Source organism: Dromiciops gliroides, chromosome 4 (assembly GCF_019393635.1).
Source record: "Dromiciops gliroides isolate mDroGli1 chromosome 4, mDroGli1.pri, whole genome shotgun sequence".
Taxonomy (NCBI): Eukaryota; Metazoa; Chordata; class Mammalia; order Microbiotheria; family Microbiotheriidae; genus Dromiciops; species Dromiciops gliroides.
The window spans coordinates 334,072,060-334,093,050 of NC_057864.1; the positions used below are offsets into that span (position 1 = coordinate 334,072,060).

At 35.6% G+C, this 20,991-nt stretch overlaps 1 protein-coding gene across 6 annotated transcripts in view; it reads right to left on the bottom strand.

Annotated features, from left to right (window-relative positions):
• Nucleotides 1-20,991, bottom strand: part of HACE1 (HECT domain and ankyrin repeat containing E3 ubiquitin protein ligase 1) — a 91,438-nt gene that overhangs the window by 14,174 nt on the left and 56,273 nt on the right. For all 6 annotated transcript variants that reach the window (XM_044004919.1, XM_044004916.1, XM_044004915.1 and 3 more), the window contains 5 exons: nucleotides 20,323-20,434; nucleotides 20,130-20,227; nucleotides 19,836-19,923; nucleotides 18,078-18,227; nucleotides 14,476-14,672 (listed from right to left, as the gene is read on the bottom strand). In XM_044004919.1, the coding sequence (XP_043860854.1) occupies nucleotides 14,476-14,672; nucleotides 18,078-18,227; nucleotides 19,836-19,923; nucleotides 20,130-20,227; nucleotides 20,323-20,434 (645 nt within the window). The remainder of the gene's footprint in view (nucleotides 1-14,475; nucleotides 14,673-18,077; nucleotides 18,228-19,835; nucleotides 19,924-20,129; nucleotides 20,228-20,322; nucleotides 20,435-20,991) is intronic.

Below are 20,991 nucleotides of genomic sequence, written 5' to 3' on the forward strand. Positions count from 1 at the left end.
ATACTGTGATCTTTATACATTCTTAAGTATTGTCTTTTTTTAACTCATTTTTTCCCCTAGAACTGTTTGTCTTATTTTCTATTGTTGTTTAGTCATTTTCAGTTGTATCTGACCCCTTTTGGGGTTTTCATGGCAAAGATATTGAAATGGTTTTCCAATTCCTTCTCCAGCTCATTTTGCAGATGAGGAAAACTGAGGCAAACAGGATTAAGTGACTTGCCAAGAGTCAAACAGCTAGTAAGTGTCTGAGGCCACTTAGAACTCAGGTCTTCCTGAGTCCAGCCCTCCCGACCCCCGACCCCCCAAGGCAATCGGACTTGCCCAGGGTCACATAGCTAGTAAGTGTCAAGTGTCTAAGACCATATTTAAACTCTGGTCCTTCTGAATCCAGGGCCGTGCTCTATCCACAGTGCCACCTAGCTACCCCACTCGTTTTCAATTACTATTCCATATTTATATTGCATCTCTCTAATTCAACCTACATAGCCAAGCAATTTCCAAATCTTTTCCCTTCTGTTTCCACAAAATTTCTCCCATACCTTTCCATTCACACAACAGCCTAGTTCAATATTTATAATGCCTCACTCTCATTCATCCTACAAAGCCAATCAATTGGCAAATCTTTTCCCTTCTATTTCGACAATAACTCTCCAATTCCTTTTCATTCACACAACAGCCTAATTCAAATCCGGATTACCTCTCTCACCTCTCAACCTCTCACCTGGAACATGGCAATAGCTTCCTAATTGTATTCAAGTCTCAAGGCTGCCTCAAGTCTCCCTTCCCTAATCCATTCTCCACACAGCTACTGAAGTAATTTTCTTCAGACTGCAGCTCTGATCGCATAGCTCCTCTTCCCATTCCAAATAAATTCTAGTGACTTCTGATTACCTACAGGATCAAATATAAACTATTTGGCATTTAACGCTCTTCACAACCTGACCTCTCCTATCTTTCTAGTTTTCCTACACACTATTCTTCTCTGGCTCTGGAATCCAGCAACACTAGCCTGTGTCATGCATATGACCTTCCATTCCTGTGCCTTTCAACTTGCTGTCCCTCCCAATTCAGGATTATTTTACCTTCATCTCTGCATCTTAGAATTTCTGGTTTCTTTCAACTCAGCTAAAGCGCCAACTTTTACATGAAGTCTTTCCTGATCCCCCCAGTTATAGGTACATTCCCTCTCATAATCAACCTGCATTCTCGTTCTTTTTCTGTATATATATATATATGTGTATGTATGTCTATATGTATGTGTGTAGGTATATGACTTTCACTTTTGCTTAGCAGAGTGCAGGCACCGGACAAAGCAGTTCTTAAATACTTATTGACTGTTTGTATAGGGGTCATAAGACCTGTGTCTGACCCTCTGATCTGTTATTTACTGTCTACAGGACCATCCTTTTTTTGTTTGTTTGTTTTTTGGTGAGGCAATTGGGATTAAGTGACTTGCCCAAGGTCACACAGCTAGTTAGTGTCAAGTATCTGAGGCTGGATTTGAACTCCGATCCTCCTGAATCCAGGGTTAGTGCTTTATCCACTGCACCACCTAGCTGACCCCTCGTCCTTTTTTTAAAAAGCTGTGTGTGACAGTCTCGTTTTTAAAACCAAAGATTGGGTTTATAGTCTACCAGCTATTGGATCTACTAGCTCTAACATTCTATGACTGCATATTAGAATGGGTGACATAAAATACCTTAAAATTTCCTGCCAATTTATTTTGGCAAATAAGTTAAAAGATTTGATTATCTCTTTTGAGGGTATATATTACTGGTATACATACAAAGCTCAAACATTTATTATTAACATGCATCAACTCAACTGGGATGGTTCAATACAATAGATGACATTTCCAAAAAGTATGTTAGGCTGTGTAAACTATAGCACTGTTGTAAATTTCAAAAGTAAAAGTCACATAATTCATAAAAGACACAAATTTCAGATAACAAAAATCTTTAATATATTAAACTGCCTAATTATTTCAGGTATGCTGAAATAAGACAGTATGTGCTGAGATTTCTAGAAAAAAAAATACATGTGCAGTTTTCCAATAAGTAACTAGCTCTATGAAAAGGCTTTTTTAAAGGTAATGCTCATATCACATGAGTATTTATAAAATGGCATTACATACAGTAAAGTATTTTAACCTATATTTTCATGTGTCCTTCACAATTCCATAGAGTAAATATTGCAGATCCCATCAATTCTATTTTACAGATGAAGAAACTCAAGCTTAGAAAATTTAAGTGACTTGTTCAAGCTCATAAATCTTGAAGAGGCAAAGGACTCAAAACCAAGGTTTTTGATTCCAAATCCAGGGTTCTTTATTACTCAACTATTTCTTCATCCTAAATATGTAAGAAAGATCCCAAAACTATTTAATGTTTCTCTTTATACAACCTAAAGATCTGATGCAAGATCTACCAACAGATCATGCGCATGCATTAGTCTAACTTAAACTTCATAAGTTATGATTATATTTCAAAAGCATTGTCATGATGTACTTTAAAAATTGTCCAAACATTTGACTCACTTTATGGAAAAATGATCACAGAAAATACAAAGTAATTTTGAACCCTCTAGTCTAAATTTTAATTCTATATATAGACAGTTCTTATAGCATTCAATTCTACATATTGTGGAAAACTTAGGAGTCAAAAGTATCTACATAAAGAGATTCTAAAATAAAATATTGCATAAGAATTAAAGCTAAATTCTCACTTGATCCAAGAAGTATTAGAATGTTAGAAATAAGAAATGGAAACATTTCCTCTTTAAGTCTATCCCAGATAGGTAACAACGTAGACCAGAAACTCACCCAAAGATAAATGGCATACAATGTCAAATGAACTTAACCTAAATTTTCTTGGCAAGATCCCAAGGAATTTATGTAAAATCAGACAATATAGAATAAAACTGGAGATCCTTTAGGACTATAAAATATTTTTGACCAGTATAGGTTAAAAAGAAAAAAAAAACTAAATGGAACTAAATGGGACTTAAAGCCTTACTACAATGACAAAAGAAAAATGAGTTTTTGCAAATTTTGCCATCTTGACCCTTATGTCTGGCAACTGATAAAGGATAACTAAATAAAAATCTTCAATATGGAAAATAAAAACAAAAAATATTAAGGGGAAATAACTGATAAATTTGGTACCAGTAATAACTGCATGTCTAGTTTCAGTAACATTTTATGATAATAATCTTATCTAAATGTGTCAAATGCAAAGGATTACCCATTTTATATTCTATTTTCTTACAAACTTCAGAAGTCTTCAAAGAGAGAGGGATGAGAGCACGGGATGGAGTAAAGATGGCCAAAGTAAAAGGAAACAATGCAGTTGCGATCCCACCTACAACTCCTCCAAACAAATCAATAAAATGTACCAGATCAAATCTTGATGAAGATATCCAAAACAAGTCACAGGCCTGGATCAACATAGGGAATCAGAGAGAACTGCAGATATGGAGGACAGTGTAAGGGCAGCAGAATGGATACAAAGCATTCCAGTGTGTAGGGAGAAGGCTGCATACCAGCACACAAAGAGTTCTCAGACGGCATACATGGGCACCCCCAGACTTATACCAGTGTACTGCAACTGAGACAGGTTACAACTGGGAATTTTGTTTCTCACCACCCAATCCTGGGTCAGAGAGATCCAGAGCTAAGGGAGAAGAGAACTTGTGCTGGCATTATATTCCCCAGGAAGAGAGCCTTAGGCAGCATACCAAGAAAAGAGGAAGTTTGGAAATTAGTAGTAGCAGCATGTGGCCTATACCCCAAACTCGCAGGATTTGAAACCTAGTATCTAGCCCATTCTGGAGATGAATGATCAAGAGAGGAAAGTGAGATCAAAGAATAGCTAACAATTCTGCCACTTTGAACCAACCAGAAAAAAAAAGTGGAAAGGGAATTAATAGAGCTTGGCACAAGACATACAAAACCTTGCCCAAGCAACAAACTCCCTGAAAATTCGAATGGACTAAATTAAATAGAAGCCAATAGCTTCATGAGACAACAAGAAATATTTTTTTTTGCGGGGCAATGATGGTTAAGTGACTTGCCCAGGGTCAGTCACAAAGCTACTAAGTGTCATGTGTCTGAGGCTGGATTTGAACTCAGGTCCTCCTGAATCCAGGGCTGGTGCTTTATCCACTGTGCCACCTAGCTGCCCCTACAACAAGAAATATTAAAACAAAGTCAAAAAGCTGAAAAACTGGAAGAAAATGTAAAGTATCTCATTGCAAAAAACTGACCTGGAAAAGATATAAAGGGGAAAAAATTTTAAGAATCACCATGACCAAAAACAAAAAAAAGTCTAGATAATTCTACTGCAAGAAATCTTAAAAGAAAACTGGCCAGATATCTTAGAACCAGAAGACAAGGTGGAAGGAAGAATTCACCAGTCACTTCCAAGAAACCCCAAAATGAAAACTTCCAAGAATATCACAGCCAAATTTCTGAGCTTCCAGGTCAAAGAAAAAATACTGCAAATAACCAGAAAGAATAAATTTATATAAGTACAAAATCAGGATCACACACGATTTAGCAGCCAGTAGAGAACTTGAAATATGATACTTTTTTTTTTTTTAGTGAGGCAATTGGGGTTGAGTGACTTGCCCAGGGTCACACAGTTAGTAAGTGTTAAGTGTCTGAGGCCAGATTTGAACTCAGGTACTCCTGACTCCAGGGCCGGTGCTCTATCCACTGTGCCACCTAGCTGCCCCTAAAATATGATATTCTAACAAGACAAAAAACATGGACTCAGAACCAAGAATAACTTAACTAAGCAGATTTAGTTAAATAACTACAGGGGGATAAAATCGACGTTAGTAAAAGAGGTCTTTTGAGCATTCTTGATGAAAAGATCAGAGCTGCAGAGAAAGTTTAAGTTCAAAGACAGAAGCAAAAAGATATAAAAAAGGTAAACATGAATGAACAATGACAAAGGACTAAATAAGGATAAACTGCTTACATTCAAATATGGGGAAACAATATGGTATCCCCTCTGACCTGGGGGCAATTATGTTTTGTATTGATGTTCTTAAGAATGAAAAAGGGAAGAGCAATATGCTGGAGGGGGAAGAGAATGGCAAATTAGGTGAAATTTTCACATAATCAGGGTGCAAAAGTAGGTATCCATACAAACAAGAGGGAGAGGGTGAAGGGGAAGTGGCTCACACTTAAACCTCATTCTCATTTGATCTGGTTAAAAGACACATAATACCCATTTCATTCAACAGGAAAATAGGAAGGAAAGGGAAGAAGGGGGAAGGAGGAATTAAAGGAAGGTTAGATTAAGAGAAAGATGAGTCCTGAGCAAAACAAACTAAGGAAGTGCAAAAATATTTATAGGTCTTTTTGAGGTGACAACCAGTGGGAATTTGAGGGAGTGCCCATAAACTGGAAATGGATGAATAAGTTATTGTATCTAAAAGTGATATAATACAACTGTGCTGAACTCATCAGCATAATGACCAACCAGGCTTACAATGGACTAATGATGAAATATGACACACCAATCTACAGACTGAAAGGTAAAGGACTCAGAATACAGAATGAACCCCCCCCCCAATTTTTTTTGATATGGCCAATGTGGAAAGAGTTTATTTTTCTCATTTTTTCTAACTACCTACCTACCCACAAACACACACACACACATTTTAGATTGGAATTTACTTCAAATTTTACTGCAAAAGAGCTACAATTTCACATCACAAGAAATGACTTAGAAGATGGTCTTCCAGTTCTGTTATGGTCCCCCCCAAAATTACTTATCATCATTTTGGTTATCATTCTGGTGATGGATCCTTTTAAATTTATATAGGCTAGTCTTCTTGCAGAAGTCTAGGGCTAGATCCATATTCAAAGCTCTTCCAGCTTGGAGATACTTGCCAGAACACTCACTTCACTGACAAGCCTTCTGAGAAACTTGTTTCACCTCACATCAAAATAAAACATCAGAATATTACTGCAATAAAAATGCCTCTAGACCTTAGCTTTTTAAACTGAGTTGTGACCCCAAATGGGTTGCACAATTTAATGTGGGGGTTGAGAAAAATTTGGCAACAGTAAAAAGTTATGTATAGCTATTTTATATACCTATACACCCAAGGTAGTGTAAAAATTTGTCAAATGAAAAGGGGTCACTAGTGGAAAAAGTTTAAGAAGCCCTGCTCTAGACCTTGTAGAAATATTAACTTAGAGGAGAGGATTCTAGGAAGATGGCAGAGAAAGTCCAAAAAATTTCAGCTCTCCAAATTTCCTCCCCAAAAAAAGACAGAACATCACCTCTGAGCAGGAGAAATAAACACAGGGTAAAGCAGTTGTCTTTAACAATTTGAGAAGACCCCAAGAAAAACCCGACCTCTGTTCAGGCTGAGTGAAGTGAAAATACAGCTAAGTTAACACTGCAGAATCAACAAACAACAAGCCCTGGGGGCAGATGAACTGAGAATCAGACTCAGCCTTAGAAACATGTCACAGACCAGTGTGGGGGTCTGATGGCGGAGCAGAAGACTGAAGGACCTTCCACGGTGGAGGGACACCAAGCACAGCTGTGCTGACCAGAAGCATCCCAGGCTGTGACTGCACAGAGAAGAAGCTAACACACACCTAGTGAGAGCAAAGCAAGAGGCAGGGACGCTGTGGGCTGTGAGCATCTACAGGAGAACAGAGTGCCTGGCTTCAGTTCCAGGGCAGAAAGGAGAGCTGTAGTTTGCAGTCACTGGATGAATGGCAGGGAACAAGATTATTTGCAGGACAGTGGGGCTGGGGGCCTTAGCCATGGCTTAAGAGTGAAGAAGAGCCCATGGTTGAGCCCAGGGACAGACCTCAGAAAATAACAGGAAGAAGACCCTTGGGCTTGGGGCATCATTCTCCATACCTTGGGACTAGAAGTTGATTACACTAAGAGCATCTAAAAAAAAAATAAATTAAAACAAATTAAAATGAGTAAGCAAAGGAGAAAAAACCCCAACCACTGATAGTTAACTAAAAGGATAGAGAAGATCAGGGTTCATATTCAGAAGAAGATAAGCCACTCCTTTTTCAATTAAAAATGTCAAATGGTCCCAAGCACAAAAAGAGTTCTTGGAAGAACTTAAAAAGGACTTTATAAATGAAATAAGAAAAAAAAGGAATCCGAGAAAATCAAGAAAATTATGAAAAGAAAGTCAACCAACTTGAAATAGAGAATCAAAAACTTAAGGAAGAAAATAATGTCTTGAAAACTGGAATTGAGCAAGGAGAAGCAAATGACATTCTAAGACACTAAGAAAGAATGAAACAAAATCAAAAGAATGAAAAAATAGAAGGGAATGTGAAACATGTCATCAGAAAAACAAGTGATGTAGAGAGCAGATTGAGGATACAATATTACAAGAAATTATCAAGGAAAATTGTCCCAAAGTTCTAAAACAAGAAGCCAAAACAGAAATAGAAAAAAGTCCACCAATCACCACCTGAAAGAGATCCCAAGAAGAAAACTTAGAAGAATATAATAGACAAATGTCAAAGCTCCCGGGTTAATTAGAAAAAACTGGAAACAACAAGGAAAAAAGCAATTCAATTATCATGTTGCTACAATAAGGATTACACAAGACCTAGCAGCTACTACATTGAAAGATTATAGGTCTCAGAATATTATATTCCATAGACAAAAGAGCTGGTATTACAACCAAGGGTAACTTACCCAGCAAATTTAAGTATAATCCTGAATGAAAAAAAAAAATGGAAATTTAATGAACTGAAAGACTTTCAGAGGTTTTTCTGACAAAACCCCCAGAATTTAAGGGAAAATTTGACATATAACATCAAGGAGAAATATAAGATAAACATTAAAGACCAATTATAAGGGATTTGAGTCAAATTTTCTAAGGTCAAATTGTTTACTTTTATATGTGAAAATATTAGCAGTACTTTTATGACTATGATTATTTGGGTAGTCTTGGAGTGAACTGAGTATGATGGGGTGTAAAAAGAAAAATTCATACAAAGGAAGCTAAAAGAGGAGAGGGTGGGTAGTGCCAGAACCTTGCTCTCATGAAGAATTGGTTAAAGAGAGAACATAAATATAAGAAGAAAGAAGAAGGCAAGGGGATAGGTTGGAAGGAATGGGTAAGGGAGAGATTTTTCGAGGGTTGGGTAGGTTAAGGAATGGGAGGGCAAGGTAACTAGTAGAAGTAAAGCAGAGGAGTGAGGAACAATAGGATAAACAGAGTGAAGATAAAGAGGAAAAATAGGAAGGAGGAAAATACTGAACAAGTCATTGTAGCTTAGAATGTGAATGGGATGAATTTACCCATAAAACAGAAATAGATAGCAGATTAAAAATTTGAATTCAACAATATATTGCCTTCAAGAAACATAAAAATGGGGGCAGCTAGGTGGCGCAGTGGATAGAGCACCGGCCCTGGATTCAAGAGGACCTGAGTTCAAATCCAGCCTCAGACACTTGATACTTACTAGCTGTGTGACCCTGGGCAAGTCACTTAACCCTCATTGCCCTGCAAAAAAACCACCAAGAAACATAAAAATGAGAGATACACATAAAGATAAAATAAAGGGCAGGAGTAGAATTTATTCTGTAAAAAACCAGAGGTGGTAATAATGACCTCAGACAAAGTTAAAGTAAAAATAGATTTAATCAAAAGAGAAAAAGAGAAATTATACTGAATAATATTGTTGACAGTATAATTGTTTTAGACCATTTAAAATTAGACAGTATAAAATACCCAAGAGTATACCTGCCAAAACAGACACAGAAACTATATGAACATAAACATAAAACACATAAACATGAACATAAACAAATGAAGTCAGATCTAAACAATTTAATACTTATTGCTCATGAGTGGGTAAAGAAATTTTTTAAATGAGAATTTTATCTAATCTATCTTTTCAATGTCATCCCAATTAAATTACTAAAAAATTATGGTACTGAGTTAGAAAATAGGGGACAGCTAAGTGGGGCAGTAGATAAAGTACCAGTCCTGGATTCAGGACCCGAGTTCAAATCCAGCCTCAGACACTTGACACTTACTAGCTGTGTGATCCTGGGCAAGTCACTTAACCTTCATTGCCCCACAAAAAAAAAGAAAAAAGAAAAAGAAAAAGAAAAAGAAAGGAAAAAGAAAATATAACAAAATTCATTTGGAAGAACAAAAGATCAGGAACTTCAAAGAAACCCCGGAAAGATGTAAAGGAAGTAGATTCAGCAGTATCAGATCTTAAACTATAAGTTGAGTATTGTTTAAGTGTAAAATTATAGAGGATATATAACATATACCATGCAAAATAATTATCTACAATAAGGTTAAAGATATGCTATGATAAAATATCATCTAAGTCAAGAACTAATAGTGAAATCTGAATTAAAGAAATGACAAATGATCAGATGTTGTTAACTTTAGTTCCAAGTAACAGGGTCCCATGGTTGGGCTCTTTTTCCCACTAGACTTTACAACAAAAATACTGACACGAAAATTCTGAAATTTTATGTAACAGATTTATATTCAATATATTTTTTTAAATCATGCTTTTCCCTAAATTATATTACAAAACTTTCTTATACATATTTAAAACCTCAGAGGTGCTTTATCTAACCTATTTTTATTATTTTAAGAAGTTATCCAAGACTTTCAAGAAAATATAGTAATATCTAATTCTAATGCTAATCACCAAGTGATTAGTAACTAGTAAAACAGCCAGCTAATGACAATGGGGAATTCATTGATATGTCAGAATATACTTTTAAGTTTAAAAAGTTTTACTGTAAAAATACTGAGAATTGAAACTTCACACTTGTCAATAGAGCTAGGGGGACATTCATACTATACTAAATTTCTCTGATAAGGTTGGAAGTAGATAGTTTAGGTCATCACCATTTTATAGGTGAAGAAAACTGAAATGCTCAAAGGTTAAAAAAGAGATGAGTCACTGAGTAGGAAAGAGAGGAAAGGTTGCAATTACCCCTGAAGGTCAGTCAATCAGCATTAAATGCCTACTATTTGCCAGGCACTGTGCTAAGCTCTGAGGAAAGAAGAAAGGCAAACTACAGCCCCATCTATCAAGAAGCTCATAGTCTAATGGTGGAGACAGGAAACAAACAAATAGATATAAACAAGCTATACACAGGATAAACGGGTCAGGCTTCCGGTAGAAAGTGAAATTTTTAGTTGGGACTTGAAGAAAGCCAAGGGAAGCCAGGAGGGAGATTATTTCAAACCTTGGGGACAAGCAAAAAAAATGCCAGGAGCTTAGAGATGGAGTATCTTGTTCATGGAATAGAAAAGAGGTCAGTGTCACTCGATCAAAAAGAATAGGGGGCTTTAATTCTAAGAAGATTGGGAGGAAGGGGAATAGGGCAGGGAGTTTGAATATGAAGGGATATTGAATACCAGAGGATTTTTATTTCATCCTGGATGTGAGGAACCAATGCTTAATGGATGACAGACCCGTGTTTTAGTTACTTTGGTGGCTTAATGGAGGACAGATTAGAGTGAGAAGAGAAACTTAGGGTAGGTGATAAAGGAATTGTAAAAATAAAAAATTTAATAATATGCCACAAAATTTATATAAAATATTATTCATTTTGTGTATGTAACCTAAGAATGCCTAAGAAGTTGGTATCCACTAATTTTGAAAACATTTGAGTCAATTTTTTTTTCAAAAACTAAATTTTATAGTTCAAGATCTTACTATGCACTATTTAACTATAAACCAACTCTAAAAATATCATCCCCATTTTCTGGCAATTAAAGTAGAAATGCCTTATTGTATTTCCATTCTAATGCCCCACTGTAGTAAGGAAATGACCCTAAGATCTTAAAGGCTTTCAAAATGGAGCAGAAGCTCTGTCAAGTTAAACCAAGCTAGAAAAGAATAAAATCACCTTCATTATCTAACATGTATATAGGCTTCTGGTTTTTGCAAAGCACTTATTATCTTACTTGATTCTTCAAGTCTGTCCCAGTGAAGAACAGACTAGCTAAGTACAGAGATGCTCAACCCCAACAGGATGGTCACTTGGTGAACAGCCACGACTGCCAACATAACAAAGAAAACCAGGTACCAGCCCTCTGTCCCATGGAGCCCCTTCTATTCCTGAGGTAATGGAGGCTGTGTGGAGAAAAGGGGGCACAGTTTCTAAACTATCTATAAACACTAACTCAGCTGTCATTTCTCTAAATATAAGATTCTTGCCCAGTGACCAACAAATAAACACAGTACTAGAATAAATGCAATTTATCGATCTTGACAGTTATGGAAGGATGGCTCATAGGTTCTCCTTGTAGAGCTAAATAAAAAGAATGCTAGAGTGGATTATATCATGTGTTCAAATGTATCAAGCAAAATCACTTTGTGAGATTTCATACTGTAACTCTCAAGATAAACATCTGCAAAAAGACCACGAAAATTGCAGCTTACATGTCAACATCTGCTGCAGAGGAAGAGCTAGAGAAATACTATAAAGAACTCAATAAGACCCCCCAAATTAAATCAACATAAACCTTAGGAAGCACTGGGTTCTCCTTTACTAGAAATATTCAAGCAAAAGATGTATGAAAAGCCTCATGGCTTGCCCTCAGGTGCTTTCTCCTCATGGCAGAGCCTTCCCACAGTAAGTCTCCAGCAGGTGGTATCATTCCAATCATCACAGATGGATGACTGACCACCAGATTTGTTGTAGAGGGTATGATTTCACTAGATGGCCTCTAAGTTCCCTAGTAACTGAGAATCTGTGACTCCCTTCCATTTATAAATCTATAAGCCTATATCCATTCAACTTAAACAGAAGCCTTATTTACACAGAGAACCATCCAAGATGGCTAGTGGACAAATGAACTTTTCCTTTCTACTGCCACCTGTTGAAAACTCTACTCAGTCTGGGGTCTGCAGATGTCTTCAGTAGCTACTTTCTGCTTAATTTGTAAAGTTCAAACTCTTTCATTTACTATTCATGGCACTCCAAAATCTCTGACCACTCTACTTTTCCAGATTTCTCTCATGTTACTCCCCTTCTAGAATTCAAGATAAAATGACCTACCCTGAAACAATTTTTATAGCCAGTACTTCTGATAAAGGCCTCATTTCTAAAATATACAGGGAACTAAATCAAATTTATAAGAATCCAAGCCATTCCCCAATTGAGAAATGGTCAAAGGATATGAACAGGCAGTTTTCTGATGAAGATCAAAGCTATCTATTGCCATATGAAAAAATGCTCTAAATCACTACTGATTAGAGAAATGTAAATTAAAACAACTCTGAGGTACCACCTGACACCTATCAGATTGGCTAATATGACAAAAAAGGAAAATAATAAACGTTGGAGAAGCTGTGGAAAAATTGGAACACTAATGCATTGTTGGTGGACCTGTGAACTGATCCAACCATTCTGCAGAGTAATTTGGAATTATACCCAAAAATCTATAAAGCTGTGCATAACCTTAAACCCAGCAATACTACTATTAGGTCTTTCTCCCAAAAAGATCATTAAAAAGAGAAAAGGACCCACCTGTAGAAAAATATTTATAACTGCTCTTTTTGTGGTGGCAAGGAATTGGAAAATGAGGGGTTGCCCATCAACTGGGGAATAGCTGAACAAGTTGTGGTATATGAATGTAATGGAATTCTATTGTGCTGTAAGAAATGATGAGCAGGTGGATTTCAGAGAAACCTGGAAGGACTTGCATGAACTGATGATGAGTGAGATGAGCAGAACCAGGAGAACATTGTATATAGTATCATCAACATTATGTGTTGATCAACTGCGATAGACTTGACCCTTCTCAGCAATACAACGGTACAGAATAGTCCCAAAGGAATATGGCTGCAGATTGAACCATACTATTTCTTTTGGTTTTGGTGCTGTTGTTTTTCTTTGAGGTTTTTCCTTTTTGCTCTGATTCTTCTTTCATAGCAAGACCAATGCAGAAATATGTTTAATGTGATTGTACATATAACAACCTATATCAGATTACTTGCTGTCTTGGGGAGGGGGGAGAAAAATTTGAAACTAGGAATCTTATAAAAACAAATGTTGAAAACTATCTCTACATGTAACTGGAAAACAAAATACTTTTATAATTTAAAAAATGAATGAATGAAAGAACGAACAAATAAATAAATTCTACCTCTAGTGCTTACTAGGGGCATGGCAAGTTCCCTAACCTCTCTAAGCCTCATTTCTCTCATCTGTGACATGAGGAAAGCAGTATTTATAGCATTTACCTCAAAGGACTGTTATGTGGCTCAAATAATTAAAGTGTTTTGCAAACCTTAAAGCATAATATAAATGTCAACTCATTACTATTTTTTTACTAGACTTGTAATTTTATTGGTTTAAGCAACTACCAATAAGGAAACTCTACACTCCACTGGATTAAGTTCATTTCTACATACAACATAAATAAATCTGTTGAATAAGTCAAGGTTTCTTCCTTTCACTGTACCGTGAGCTAATAATCAGTCCCTACAGAGACCTCATTCTTCTCTTTAGCTGCCTAGTGGCAGAAGGTCTTGTGTAGGAAGTACACATAATCAAAGATCAGGTGAAGCAGATCTCTAAACACTAAGAGCCAAACCAGCTCCAGGAGGACAGATTCTGATTTCCTTTCAATGCAGAGGTCCTCAGCATTTCAACCTAAGACAATTCTTACCTACATATGACCTAGCAAAAGAGAAGGGTCTATAAATGAGGTTATAAATGACTGCTAAAAGTTTCCTTCCACCTATAACAATCTATAAACCTATGAATTCTTTTTTTTTTAATCTTCTAAGTATACTTTCTTTCCATAAACCAGGACTGCCCCTAGAAAATCTGGGACATACTACTTTGCATTAATTACAGGTGAAATAGTCTTTTTATGGGCCTATCCAGAAACTTAAAACACCATTTGTAGCAATGATTCTGTAGGAAAACATACTGAGATCTAAAAAAAAAAATAACTTACTAACTTATGAAATACAAAACTATTCATAACTCTGGGATGGTAGGTTTTAAAGGTGATGAGAAAATGGTGGTATGTCACATATCTATTTCATATGCTCTGTCTTATAATTTATTCAATGAAATGTCTAATTTTAAAATATCTAACTTATCTATTAGACAGACAGAGACAGATATATGAAACCATACAATGCAAATTTGATCTTTAAACTGTTGGATTTTAATCTTATTTTTTACAGCAAAGATAACTAATGATTTAGGGAAACATTAATAAGATACACTAAAAAGGTATGGCCAAAATTATGTTCTTGGATACTTTACCTTCCAGAAAAGAAAAACAACTTCTCAATATATGATGATGTAACACTGAAACCTTCTATAAAAATTCAGGATCCAGAAAATGGATTCCATAAAAATACTGAACAAAACTATTAAAGTGAGTACAATTTTCTTAATGAGTGACTAGCAAAATTATCAAGCTAATAATAGCTAATATGAAAATCAGAATACTCACCTTGTTGTCTTGTGTCACAAGAATGCTTGCACCCCCAGGTTTCAAAGGCACTTCTTCCATTGCTCCAAACACATCTGTCTCAACAGAAAAGGTTAATTCTAGACCCAAATCACTAATATCATTATCCAGTATCCACTGCAAATTTTTTGCATATTCTGGATCAATAGATGCCACATCCTGGTAATTTACAGGAATACCTGAAAAACACACACATATACAATTGTCAGATGCTAAACTCCTTCTGTTTTTCTGTCTGTTTTATGGTAGAACATTGCCATCTACTGATGTATGGTGAAACTGCAAAATAAAACTAAATTCACAAGATAATTTAATATTATGCCTATAATTGGAAAATAATCTAATGAAATATTATATTTAAGTGCAATTGCTTTCCTGATTCTTTACCACAAAAGAATACACAAAGAGTTCGAAAGCAAAAGGGATCTGTGATTTCATGGACATAGAGTACTCAGAAGTGAGGAAACTCCTACTATTGATGCAGGTTGACACCTCTGCAACTTAAAGTCTTAAAAAATTCCCTAGCACACTGAAAGTGTTAAGTAACTTGTCCCTAGTCACTGAGCAGGTATGTATCAGAGGTCAGACTTGAATCCATGTCTTCCTGGCTTTGAGGCCAACTCTTTATGCTGCTTCTCAAACAATAATAAAGAACTTCATTAAAGATCTATATATTATAATAACAGCTTTAAGTGACCATTTTATACTACGGTCACATTACATAATATCTTCTTAACATATATATTTAATGTAAAAAACTTTTGGCAATTATTTAATCACATTTTTGTTCTTTCAACTAAAAGATCGGATTTTTTTTTTTCAAAAAATTTGGTTAGATTCAAGTCATTCTGTTGAGCATCATTTTAGTTAAATCTTTTTTTGTATGAGTTGGGCCACTTTCTTAAAAATTAATCTGCTACCCAGGGCAGCTAGGTGGCACAGTGGATAAAGAACCAGCTCTGGATTCAGAAGTACCTGAATTCAAAACCAACCTCAGACACTTGACATTTACTAGCTGTGTGACCCTGGGCAAGTCACTTAACCCTCACTGCCCCACCAATAATAATAATAATAAATCTGCTACAAAACAATAAGTGATAGGAATAACAAGAAAAATTGCAAAGAACTGGAACACAGAGGAACAAAGTCTATACCCTTGGCCCTCAAAAAAATAATCCTTCAATTTTCTACCAGGACTTAAATAATGAGTCACTTTTTAAGACTCAATCTTAAAATAACAAATGAATAAATGTCCCTAATATGGTCAACGGAATTTTAAAAATCCATTCAGTTTTTTCAGAGCCAGACACAAAGAAAACAATAAATCTAAATTAAAAAATTCCAGGCTACTTCCCAACTTATCTGGAAGAACCATATATTCTTTTTCTGGCTACTCATCCTCTTTGTGCCCCCCACATGTTGGTGTTCTATCTTCAACCTTCCCAGCTTCAATTATTACTTCTATATACCTGGCTCCCAAATCTGAAATTCATCTCAGAACTGCAGTAACCAAATGTCCTCAAACTCAACATATCTAAAAACTGAACTGTCTTCTCTCCCTTCAGATTTGTTTCTTTCCCTAACTTCTTTGTTTCTGTTTATCACTCAACAGCAGCTGCATAATCTTAGTTATCTCTAACTCCTCCCTGTGCCTCACATCTAAAACCTTCCATCCAGAACATCTAAGGAGCTGTCAAATTCTATTATTTCTAAATCTGGATTTCTCTAGCATCATACCCCTACTGCAACAAATCTAGCTATGGCAACTAAGTGACTTAGAGTCATGGAAGACCTGGGTTCAAATCCAGCCTCAGACACTTATTAGCTCTATGACTGGGGAAATTCACTGAGCCTTCCTCAGTTTACTGAGGAAACTATAAATGGAGATAATGACACCTACCTCCCAGAATTGTTGTGAGGATCAAAAGAGATAATATTTGTGAAACACTTAGTAGTGCCTGGCACATAGTAGGCGCTTAATGTTTGTTCCTTTCCTTCTTGTTCCTTTATCCTGTTGTAACAGCATCCTGATTGGCCTTTTTGCCTCCAGCCAATCCCTAGTTCAATCCATCATTCCACCTCTACCGTGTCTTCCTATAAGCATTTATTAAGGACTTACTCAATGGCAGGGACTGTGCTTGGTGCTGGGGATACAAAGGCAAACATGAAACAGTCTTTTTGCCCTCAATAAGCTTACATTTTATTGAGGGAGACAACAGGTGCATGCATGGATGTCTTCTGTATGTACTATGCCTACACATGCTCATAAAATAAATAGAAGGTAATTTTGGAGAGAAGAACACTAACAACTGGGGGAACTCAGGATTAATGTAGAAGGTGGCACTTAAGCTGCCTATTGAAGGACAAAAGGCAGTCTATGACTTGGAGGTGAGGAGGGAGTGCTCTCTGGGTATGGGGAAGAGCAAGCACAAAGGCCAGGAGAAGGGCAGTGGCCTGGTGTATGTTAAGAAACAGCAAGGCTGGGGCAGCTAAGTGGCGCAGTAGATAGAGCACCAGCCCTGGATTCAGGAGGACCTGAGTTCAAATCCAGCCTCAGATACTTGACACTTACTAGCTGTGTGACCCTGGGCAAGTCATTTAACCCTGCTTTAAAAAAAAAAAATTAAGAAACAGCAAGGCCAGGTTAGTTGTATTTTAAAGTGAGGAAAGGGGAATGCTGGATAAGGCTGGAAAGCTAGGCTTGGGCCAACCTAACACATGATGTCACTGTGACAGTCAGAAACCTTCAGCAGTTTCCCATTTCTGAACAAAGTATGAATTCCTGATGTTCACACTCAAAAGTTTTCTACAATGTGGTTTCCATCTGTGTTGCCTATCTCACAATATTCCTTGTCATGTATTCTGTGTTTTAAAATAGCCATGCTGGACTATTTTCTCTTCTGTCCTCATCCTGTCCTTTCCCATGTTCATGCTATATCTTCCCTATGCCCTGTCACCTTCAATCTTTGTAGAATTTTTTCCTTTAAGGTCTAACTTAGATTTCATCACCTTTACATAGGTCTTAAGCTATTTTGCCAAAATGATCTCCCCCTTCTCAAATTTCTCATAGCATATTACTCATGCCTTATGTGAGTATCCCTTGAATCAGTTATTGAGTTTAAGTTCCTTGAGCAAAGGGCTTGTTTCATATTTCTATTTGTATCTACAAGGCTTAGTATAGTATAGTGTCTTGCATGCAGTAGATTTTTAATAATTGTTGAAATGCTGCATGAAGTTTAAATTTTTGAACTGTTATGATGACTAAATTTAAATAAGGCTCTCAACTGAAATAGGCTCTCTAGCACAACTTTCATCTTACTCTTCAATAACTTCAAAATAAACATCTTTAGAGATTCCTCCTGTTATGTTGCTCTATCACCTTCTCATTACCTGACAACTCTGCATACCTACTGGTGGGATTTATGACTATGGTTAAGATAAAATTTAAAAGTAGGAACAGACAAACATTAGGTGAAGCTACCAAATCTGTTTCATGTTCAAACCAACACAAAAATAAGTCTCACAAAAGTTAAGGAAAAACATTCTTTAAGTAAAGCATTATTGGATTGATAGTAAAATCATACCAAGAATGTGCTTGTAGAATGATCTCGTAAAGTAAATGTTGACCAGCTGCCTGTGGTTCAAAGCTAAACCCAAGATCTGTCCAGCAAATCGGAAATAGTTCAAGTGATCAGGATTGACATATGAGTTGCTATTAGGCTGAAAAGTTGTTCCTTTTGAAATTGAAAAAAAAAATTATTCTCTATTTGGAGGGAGTAGTTAATAGGGAATCTACATTTTAAGGAAAGGTAGCATATAGTGTGAAAACATGAAAGTTAATTTTCAAAAAGACTAAATATTCATTCATTGAATTTAAATTATTCGAGTTCCTTGGGCAGCAACATGAATATAAAATACAACATTAGGATCAAACTTACAAAATATAAACAGCACACTCAAATAACAAGCAAAATGGTTAAAGGGATATAGATCCCTGACCCATAGTTTACATTCTATAAAAACATTTCATTGCTGACAAAATAATCCACAGAGCACCATAACACAAACGGACTATGCTTTGGCCAAAGTTGAGTTAATAAATATTGATGTTGTGTATAAGTTCTAAAAGTAGTATCTCTAGAATGTGTAAATTATTCAGTGGAAAGGAATATTGGGGGGGGGGGAGAATCATTAATTCACCTCCATTTATCAAGGGAAGTATTTGTGTAGGAAATAAATTTTCATTGAACTTTGACATTTTGAAGAAAATGTAAGAGGAGTAAAAGCCCATTCCATACACTGAGGAATATAAAGAATGTAATTTAGATAATGGAATAATATATAGGTCTTTCCAAAAAGGGTAAATAGGCAAGGAATAAGGAGATATAAAAATATGAAATACAAATAATAGTAACTTTCAAGTACCAAAACTATTTTGAAACAATAAAGAACAATTTTCAACCTTTGTGCCTGGTGGTATATGTAAAAAAAAAAAATCATCAAGTCTACCCATCATAAAAATTCTTTCTTATCAAAAAGTACCTAGCTCAATCCAATTTGCATTTATTAAACACTAAATAAAATGGTACTGTGTTAGGTGCTACAAATGCAAAGACAAAATTAAAAGCAGACCTTGGTCTCAAAGAGCTTACAGTAAAATATGTAAAAATAAAAGAAGCATTAACAATGAGGGGCAATCAGAAAAGGCATGGGAGATGGCACAAGTTAAATACTGAAGGAAATTAAGGATTGTAAGAGGTACAGGTGAGGAGGCAGAGTATTTCATTCCAGAACATCAAGTAAGCTGATTTGGGGATAACTCATCTACCAAGAAGTATATAAACTAATAAACATAAGCCAGAGATGAATATAAAGAGCTTTAAAATCTCAACTAAGTTTATATTTTATGCTAAAAACAATAGGGAGCCAATGTAGATTTTTGAGCAGGAGAGTAAGATGGTCAGATGTCCTTGAGGAAGATTTTGAGTGCAATTGTGCATAATAGCAGTGGAAAGAACAATGGATTTGGCATCATAGGAAATGGGTTCAAATACCAACTCTGCCATTTTTTCTTGGGCAAGTCATCTCACCTCTCTGGTTTCTATTTCCCAATCTGTAAAATGAGGGGTGAAAAGATTTGAATTCTAGTTCTTGCTCTACACTTTCTTCAAGCAAGTTATCATTCTGTCTTAGCTTTCTTATCTATAAAATAATGAAAATATATCTGACCTGATAATTTTAGCAAATGACATCATATAAATACTACATTTTGAATACTTTAACATGTAATACAAATGTAAAAGATTAATAATTGTCAAGATAAAAAGAAATTATACACTTACCATCAGCTGATTGGGTGAACAGTGCATAATCAGGGTTAATTATCTCATTAGATAAAATATCAAACCACTCCCGTACAACCCCTTGACCCTGGGTTTAAGAAAATAAAAATAACCAATCATGGGGAAAAATAATACATATGTACATACATTTTAAAATATGTTGTAATATTTTTATATGAGGAAAACAAAATTTTAATTAAATATCTTCTATTTCCACTTACTGTCAAGTTCTATTTAACTATATTTCAGTCTTTTTAAAATAGTGATGTACATTTCATTTATTTTTATACCCACCATGCCTTCCTCTCCATGGAAACGTACAGCAATCCCCTGTTTTAGCTTTGCACAATTTGCTTTAGACACAACTTCACAGCTACTCCTAAAAATAGAATCTACATATGTAGCACTGATTAGTTTGATATCTTAAAACTCATTATCAAAAAAATGTTGTGAATCTCACATGCATTAACTTCTTTGTCAAATATACCTCTGTGAACCAGCAGGATATCATTTTCATTCACTGGCCTGTGTACCATGTCTGAATCTGATTGCCCTGAATGCAAATGTTCGTAGAACCACTCACAACGATCTTTAAAAGGCTACCAAAAAAAAAAGAGATGTGTTAAACATTACAATTATATAATTATCATCTTTGCTTTAAGTATTATGCAAAATACTCTGATTATAAAGTACCATTCTGAGACTCTTGAATAATTAGTTGATAATGTTCAAACATTTCAGCAACTGCTCACAAAATAAAAGCAGAACAATGCACATCCCACATATTTTTTCTAGAACTTGCTATGATTTTCAACATGAGACCCTTGATAATTTAGAAATTTATGTCCAGCCACTTAATGTTAGACATGCAACTGAACACATCTACAACAAATTAATATCTTTTCAAGATCAACAAGGCTTTCAAAAATTAATTCTCATGCACAGGAAACTTCTCAGTACATGTTTCATTTCATCTTTAATTCAAATAGTCCCATATGTGACCTTTATATTTGCCCTTTGGAATGAGAGATGACCTTTTGATTGGCAATTAAGAAGAATTTGGTACCCTTTCCTCTTTCCAAAAAAACTGAAGCTAATAAAAAAGTCTTAAGACAGATGTAGATATTTTGATTAGATACTAAGTAAACAAAATGGT